Raw genomic sequence first — 8,552 nt, 5'->3', positions numbered from 1 at the left:
TTTTTGTCCTATTTTTTTTTTAAAAGGTCAAAGTGCTTGAAAGTTTTAAAGAACATACACTGTTATAAACTGTACATTGCTTCACACATTCAATTAACTTAAGATATTTTGAGATTTACACACTTCAGTGACAGGGCAAATGGCAAAGAGCCAAATCTGCATTATGTTGGAAAAAGTGAAAGTAAAAAATTCAAAGCAAAAGCTCTCAACTTGATTGAAAAGTCACTCCCAAGATGTCACGCTCTAAGCTTGCTTACTCAACATGAGTAAATTAACACGTTTATGAGTTTTCAGTTTAAGGAAAAATAATGCTTTTTTTAGCAGAACACAAATGAATTAGTGTAACATGCAGATTTTGAAATGTCCACAGATGCAGCATTCCATGAGCTAGCGCAACCACTGCTTCATACTAAAGCAAAGTCAGGCAAGACATCTACTGTTCAGTGTTGGCTGCATATTGGCATGTATGTGCAGCAAGCTGCCACTAGGGGGAGCTGCTATAGAACGTAACACACATCTGAGGTTTTGTGTAGGAAAAAAACAACAGGCAAAGGTTGCCTGTAGTAATACTCTTTGCTTCCGAGTTATTCTATACAGAAGCACCAGGTCCACCCCAGCGTAGCATGCATTACCCTTGATCTAATGGTTACTGTAACATGCTGACTGATAATATGTACAGTACTGTGCAGAAGTCTTAGGCACCCTAGACTTTATGTTTATTTTTTGTGTGTGTTAGTATAAAAGGACAAATTTGTGATTTCCAAATATTCTTTTTCCAAAATATTTAATTTTACAGAGCCATTTTTGTATTTAATTAAAAAAAGTAACATATTAATGTAAGCAATTGACTAGTTTTTACATAAAAACTTGATCAAGGCTGTCTGAGATCAGAAACAAGGGGCCAACCAAAGTCTGCAGAAGAACATGCTTGAAACAACCTCCCTGCTGATTGTCTTACAGAACTGCAGGACAGCGTTGGCTATCTCAGAGAAGTGATGCAGTTTTAAGACCGAAGGGTGGTCACAAAAAGTATTGATTTGATTCCGTTTTTTACTATTCTGCCAAATTACTAAAATATGTCAAATGTATAGTACGTTTATTACCTTCTATTGAAATTTTTTTATCTTACCTGTACAGAATGTTATACAGGTGCCTAAGACTTTTGCACAGTACTGCATATACCATGGGACAAGCAATCATTTATTGGATTAGTGAGAAGTGTGCAGCCACATCTCTATCCATGTTATAAATTGGAAAAAGTGACTTGTTTTATCGTCAGTTTAAGTCTAGAGACTTTTAGTTGCCCTTCCCAGTATCATTCCAGCTCTGATGCACACCATCAAGACTCTGTTACATTAGGCATATACTTGTCTGGGCATCCAGAAATGCACAGAACCCACCCAGTACTGAAGTTTCTCAAATACCCCTCATTACAAAAAAATGTATGCTCGGCTTTGTTAGAATTTCTACTGTTCACAAAAATCAAACCCTGCACCACCATGTAATGAGACAGACTTATAAACTGTAATACAATTACAACAGATTATACAGTCATTGGGCAACATATAAGCACATTTCACTTTCCCAACCACATTCTGGTCAAAATGTGCACGCTCCAGACAAAAAATAAAACTCAACGGTCATATGAAGTTTGCTGAAAACCCGAAAACCATTTTTACAAGTCTCTCGTCAATGTTTTAGGATTCGACTCAGTCTTTTTCTCCAAACTGAAGACTACCATGCCACCCCTTTCTGCTTCTTGGGTTTCCCTTTCTTTGCAGTGCGTTTCCCCCTCAGCTTCTTAGCCTGCCGCTGGCTCATCCACACAGGGTACTGTCCGTGCTCGTTTAGCTGGGTCTTCTTGCTGCGCTTGCCATCCAGGTCCATTGTCCCAGTGTCTGTGGCACAGAAACAGTTACTCAACCTTCAGTCCAAATATGAATAAACCTTTCAACCCACAACTAGGGGGCCATTGCTGAACTACATTGCTTCCTGGCTGTCATGGATAAATTATGTAACAGTATTCATATTCACAGTAGCAACATTAGATAATGATCGTTATTCATCATGTTCAATAATGGAGGTGCACAGTATGGAAATTCAACAACTACTGTTTTTTTTGCCTTTGCTGGTCAATGCCAATGCTGATGTCACCCCGTTTACATTATAGCACAAATGCAAGCTGCAACCAAATTCATATATTCAGGAAAGATGAGAACAGCTAACTCGCAAATATATAATTTTATTCATACAAAAAAAATATTTCAACCTGCTTTATTAAGCAGAGGGCATGTATCTAGAGAAATACTGAGTCTGTTTAGCTACTGTTTAGCTTCTCTTCAGAATTTTCTTGGTAACAATTATATGTTAAAAATAAAATAAAAGGTTTGAGCAATGATTACATGGCTACTTTTTGAACATATCATCTTCACATATCTTCACTTAATTTACAACATCAGTGTGTCAAATGCTTCGCTTCTCTGGGCCATGCATTTAGCATCATTATATTGGCCATAATCTTACCATTGGGCTGCTACTGATAACAGCATTTTAAGCGATTATCAGCCACAACCGAAATGACCCCAACATGCATTGTGTACTGTAGAACAACATAGAGACAATATGTAGAGGCTTTCACTAACTGATGGTGCTGAAATATGAGAATGCAATGCAAGTATAGAAGCATAAACCCCACCAGGGTTATTCTTGCTGCCTGTCCATTGGTAATAACTACATGCCAGGACACAATTAGTCTGCTGTTGATAATCGAGTAGCTGCCTGCTTACCATCCTCTTCATCCATATGCACATCTGGCGCCTTCTCTTTCAGTTTCTCAGCGGGCACCACTGTGGCAATCTGCTCGACATCCTTCATAGTGATCTCGCCTTTTCCGTCCAGGCCAAGAGTTGACTTCAATCGTGCCAGTTCTTTTGGGGCATTTTTCTTCCTTTTCTCGGCTCGCATCTTCCTCTTCCATTTGCTTCGCAGACTTTTCGCCATTCTGTGATCTGAGGGGGAAAAAATAATTGACATAAACCTTAGTTTGAGTGTTTAACCTTACAATTAGATTTTCAGTTTTTCCATTAACATTGAATTAAATATTCTGACATGGCTAGTTAACACAGTTGTAAACATACACACGAAGTGGCTATCCAAAGCTTAAAATAAACACGTTTGCATTACCTAATTAATGTACTGCACGTCTTTTAACAACGTTTACAGTGACACTTGCATAAACTATAGGGTTTTTTTTACGCAAATCGACGAAGAAACAGAATGAAACTACTTTCATATTTGTACATTTTAAATGTAATGTGCGAGCCAAGATTTAGCTTACAAACGCCATTAGCTAACCAGCTAGCTAGCCTACTAGCAAGTTAGGTTTACACAGCTAACTTAGTGGCAAGTAGATTCAAATATCTCATCTGTTGTCACCCAGTTGATTTGGTGTCAGGTAATATTTTCAGTAATTACGACTTAAATAAAATCAGCATCTCTATATATACATTTCAATAAAACGCAGAAACATACCCTCACTTCAGAATACGGTGGCTATCTGTAAACACGTGTAACGGATGTACTGCAACAGTACGACACTTTGGTATATGTTTACGACTTCTGTTCTGCGTAGTACGCCACTACGCAGAACACGTCGACGCTTGTACGTCAAGCTTGGCGAAGCAGCGTCAACGCTGGCGGAAGAACGTTACATTACCGTAAATCCTCAAATTGTGTCCGGGGTCTTTTATTTACTTAGGCTGCTCAAAGCACAGGCCTTTATTTGGGGCAGGCTTGTATTCGAGGCAGGCCTTTATTTCTTATTAGGCTTCTGTTGAAGAATTTTATTCTTAGAAATAAAGTAAAAGGCTACACTTCAAGTGGGCCAACACTGTTCAACACTTACTGTAACCGTTCAGAAATAAATTAGTGTAGGCTAATCAGGAAACACCGTTTGGTAAGTCAAGGTGTCAGTTTAACAGACTTAGTTTATTGCAAATATTCTCAAACACAATAAATCACATGCAAGTCCAGAATCCATAAAATAACAACTTGCCAGACACGCCTTCATGAGAAATAACAAATTAGCGTAGATAACAGCGAGTTAAGGATCTTTTTTCCTAAACTTTAGTGCGTTTTATTGTGAGACATGCTTTTTGTTTGGAGCAGCATAGCGGTAGGCTATGAAAAGATTTTCGCTTTGGTTTGGGATTTAATTTACTTTTGGACTGTTTGATTCTATTGCTAAAATGACTGATGGGCACTGAAATCTGGGGGGTAATTGATGGTTCACTGTTAAGTTTAATGTAGTTAAAAGAGTGTTGGGATTTCCACCCGTCTGTTTATTGCGAGCCAAGGCAGCCGCTTTCATTCATTTATTGAACGTGCGCTGTGCTGTAAATACATGGAAGCCTTATTGCGTAGCCAAGTAGCCTAAATTGAGTTAATTTTTAATTTTGCCTGATTGACTTTTTATTAAATTCGTAGGCTGGAATGCCTCGCGGCAACAATTGTGTTTAAATGTGTACTGCTTCAGCCTTTGACAAGCTACTTAGAATGGGGCGGCAAGCGACTGGTAGATTGAGAGCAACATGTTGGAGACCCATGGTGTAGGACACAGGTGTCAAACTCCAGTCCTGGAGGGCCGTGGCGTCTGCTGGTTTTCGGGTTGTTCCCGGCACCTGTGGTTCATTTAAGTCTTTAATTGGCTAAGGATTCCACACACCTTGTTCCCAAGGCCTTAACTGACAGCTGATTGAAAGGCAACCACAAAAACCTGCAGACACTGCGGCCCCCTGGGAGCTCAGTTTGACACCCTTGGTGTAGGACAACGACTTTTCATTGGCAACAGTATTAAACCAACCAACAATATAAAATATTAAGAAGAGCTCTTTTATTTCATTGAGTTAAATCGAAACAATGTCTTCTAGTGCTCATGGACTGATAGCCCTACTGGTAGGCAATATTACCCCGGCTTGTATTTGGGGGCCGGCCTTTATTTGTCCGAATCGGCCACGCCCCCGGCTATTATCCTAGGCCCGGACACAATTTGAGGATTTACTGTATAGTCAGAAACTGAATGAATGGGCGTCAAGATCAAACATTCTAAATATACGAATTTGTGCGATTTTTTTTAAGCACAAACTATTATCATGAAGCTAGCTTCAAAACAGCTAACTAGCTACTTGTCAATCGTAAAAAATATGACAGTTAATGACAGAAAGTTAATTAACTAATTAATTACAAACAAATGCGTAAATTATACTCAATAAATAAGCATGGCAATGAACTTACTAAAGTATATATTTATCAATGTATATTTATCTATACAATTATACATTTATATATATTTTAAAACGTCATAATATTTGCATGTCATCAGACTTTTCTTGATGGTCTATGCATTACAAATAAAAAAGCAACAGTACAAATGAAAATCATGACATGCAGAAAAGGGAAAATAATAAAACAAATAATAAAAGTATTTCTTCTTCTTCTTCTTCTTCTTCTTCTTCTTCTTCTTCTTCTTCTTCTTCTTCTTCTTCTTCTTCTTCTTCTTATTATTATTATTATTATTATGAAAGCAGTCCCGTCAGACTGGATATGATTCCCATAACAGAAAGTAAAAGCATAGCAGTGCTGATAAATACTTGTATATCTGATCTTCTGTTCTCTCACATAGTACACATACTCCAAATAGTTTGTAGAGTTGGGAGGTACAATGGGAGGGGATAGACGAGAATAAGACTGTGATGTCATATGATAGAAATAGGTAGCATAAATCTCAGCGGGACACAAGACACAAGACAAATTTTCAAGATGTTTTGGCTTTGATGACTTTTCATAGCATACCATTTACTAGGTATAGAATTCTGACGCTTCTGTGTACAGATTTAGATGTCAAGGCTCAGGTGAAATCCTCATTTGAATGATACTGTACACCTTTATAAAAAAAGGGTTCAAAAAGGATTCTTTGGTTTAAATCTATAGGAGAGCCCTTTTTAGTTCCTTATGGAACCCTCTGAGAGAAAACTCACAGACAAAGAACCATTTTGCTTGACAAAAAAACCTTACTTAATTAGATCAAGTTGTTCAATGTAATCACAGGGATCCTATTGTAACCAGTTTTTTTGTGCTCATAGCTGATAACCTGTCTTGGTGTGCTAACACCTACTCTGGTGGACTTTCCTTGAGTACATCAGTCTGGAGAGTGATGTCAGAGCGAGGAGTGGTCTGATTGTCTGACTCTTGCACAGCCATACTGGTTAGACTTGACGTCTTTCACTTGTAAGAAGGCCTGCATTTAAGGTAAGACATTTGCCAAAACCTTTTAGAGTGATACTGTAAATGTTCTGAATGAGTTCTGCTTTAGCAGAGTTCATGCTACAAGGTTGAATACTAATACATATTCAGCTCAAGTTTAAAGCTATTCTGAAAGTGGTTTAGTACATACATTAAAATAAAAATGCTAGAAGAGAAATATAAACGTGTCAAAAAATCTCAAATGGGAAACTTTTATGCAAGAAAAGAAAAGAGCATACCTTTACTGATAGTCCTGGCTCGAAGTACTTAAATGGCAACCTGCGCAGTAAATAGAGGTCCAGGTGAACACGATTTTCCAGTATTTCAAGCAAAAATATGCTGGACACAAAGGGAATTGTGCACCACGTATAGTTCAAATTATGTGTTTGTTAACTGTCGTACAACTAACAGCTTCCTGTTACTGTTTAAAAAACTGTTAATGATTAGACCAAACTGTCAGGTCCGTGCCCTTTTTCACATTGATTCTGCACTCCTTGTTTTCCTTCTCTCCTCGTGAGGAGATTATTCTGGTTGAACAGCTGTTTCTGACTAACATCAATATGCCTTTCTTGTTACAAAAGAAACTTTCACGTTCCGCATATAACAATATAGGTTATCCGAATGTACGGTCATCTCTTTTATGCTTACGGTATTCGTCACGTGTGCTCCCGCATCTTAAAATCTTTCAGGGATTTATATGCTATACATACATGCAAGACAAATTCCGTTAAATCCTGAAAAAAAAAAGAGAACATGCCCTTTGTGTATTAAAATGGATAATACAGGTAGTCATAGGCAAGAAAAATAATATAATAGAACCTTAACTTTTTGCCATGTACAGAACCGCCAGGTGAGGCACAGCAATTGTATCTTTAATAAGCAAATTACAAGTCATTTAAGACATTGGCATCTGCTATGCAAATAAAATGCGATGCAATATCATGAATTCAATTAAATGGTGAGTTATATACATTAGTGTGCAGTGATGATTATACACCACCACATTTGGGGTCGTAATATATTACTTCTTTAAAAAACATTGGTGAAAATGTATTGAACAGTACTATTATAGGCAATGAGAACCAAAAAAATAATTCCTACAATTACATTGGGGTAAAAGTATGGCTAATAAACAGAAACACTGAACACATCTTTTTGTTTTAGAAAGAAACCCCAAACTTTTAAAACTTTTGCATAGCATGAATGCTTGTTTGAAGGCTCATTCCATGATTGCTGATGCTAGACAATTTGTTTAAACTGGTTTGAAGCAGCATTATTCTGCAAAATTACTTCTGATGGTCAGTTGTTCCAGTATTTATAAGGTAACACAAACTTGAGCAGTGTCACAGAGTTAAACACGATGGCACGATGGAAGGAGCTCTCTGAGATTGTTTGTAGCCACATTCTAGCCTTCAGCCGGTCAGAATCATCTGGTGACATAAAAGTTATGATTTGGCCCGCTCAAAGTACAGACCTTAATCTGATTGAGCAAATCTGGGATTTTCTGGATACCAAGATAAATAAATCTGTTGTAACATCAAAATAATCTCTTTGGAATGAACTTCAAACCATATTGAATAGTTTAACGAGTGAAGAATTAACGATTGATGTGAACGATTAAATGGAAAGAAAAGGGTGGCCACACTAGATATTTACATTTTTCTCCAAAAGAGAAAATATATTGTTATCGGTTTACTTATTTTCATCTACATGAACCAATATCACATTAAATAAATACTTGAATAGTACTTGGTTTCTGATTTATCTTCATTGTGTTAAGTGTATAATCATCACTGCACACTACTGTACGTATGTATGTTAAGCAATGGGAAAAATATTCCTGGATATATGTAATACTTTAAATATTTGATATTGTAAAAGGCAGTAGGGGGTATGCTTACTGTACAAAACTATGTGGTCTTTGTCTCTACTGTACTTAACTGTGACTCATACTGTAAACAGGTCAGCTTTAATGGCAGCTGTAATGGCATGAGGATGGGATGAGTTTCTCAGCAGAGACCTTTGGCTTTCAATGGATCCTTCTCAGAGAGACTGTTGGCTTGCAGGGGAAGATGGCAGTCCCCTGTCAGATGAGCAACAGCTCACTTTAATTGCAGATCTGGACATTGCCGATTTAGTGGATTTGGACTTGTACAGTTCAATCCCATTTCAGCCCCAGCCCCAACTCCAGCCCCAACTCCAGCCCCAGCGCCGACTCCAGCCCCAACTCGAGCCCCAACTCCAGGCCCAAT

At 37.8% G+C, this 8,552-nt stretch overlaps 1 protein-coding gene and 1 long non-coding RNA gene across 3 annotated transcripts; one reads left to right on the top strand and one right to left on the bottom strand.

The window, feature by feature from the left end:
- Positions 1-1,502: 1,502 nt before the first annotated feature.
- On the bottom strand, positions 1,503-3,670 carry llph (LLP homolog, long-term synaptic facilitation factor). 2 transcript variants are annotated; one of them, XM_061251254.1, is made up of 3 exons: positions 3,532-3,670; positions 2,787-3,008; positions 1,503-1,898 (listed from the first exon to the last, which is right to left on the bottom strand). In XM_061251254.1, exons 2-3 carry the CDS (start codon positions 2,998-3,000, stop codon positions 1,735-1,737), a joined length of 378 nt encoding a protein of 125 aa, XP_061107238.1. In that variant the 5' UTR covers positions 3,001-3,008; positions 3,532-3,670; the 3' UTR covers positions 1,503-1,734. The 2 variants fall into 2 exon arrangements, with proteins under 2 accessions (XP_061107238.1, XP_061107239.1); XM_061251255.1 differs by lacking the exon at positions 3,532-3,670 and adding an exon at positions 3,184-3,329.
- Positions 3,671-5,787: 2,117 nt separating this feature from the next.
- On the top strand, positions 5,788-8,549 carry LOC133134597 (uncharacterized). Its single transcript, XR_009709306.1, has 3 exons — positions 5,788-5,860; positions 6,141-6,306; positions 8,263-8,549. It is a non-coding gene; the product is annotated as an uncharacterized LOC133134597 (long non-coding RNA).
- The last annotated feature ends 3 nt before the right edge of the window (positions 8,550-8,552 follow it).

This window comes from Conger conger, chromosome 8, assembly GCF_963514075.1.
Source record: "Conger conger chromosome 8, fConCon1.1, whole genome shotgun sequence".
NCBI classification, from domain to species: domain Eukaryota; kingdom Metazoa; phylum Chordata; class Actinopteri; order Anguilliformes; family Congridae; genus Conger; species Conger conger.
This window is presented reverse-complemented; position numbering and strand designations above follow the sequence as displayed.

Excerpts from the sequence above, each read along its gene's own strand:
- llph (XM_061251254.1), bottom strand. The coding sequence starts at position 3,000 with ATGGCGAAAAGTCTGCGAAGCAAATGGAAGAGGAAGATGCGAGCCGAG. Across the intron at positions 1,899-2,786 it reads GCATATGGATGAAGAGGATG|ACACTGGGACAATGGACCTG; the intron begins GTAAGCAGGCAG and ends TCTGTGCCACAG.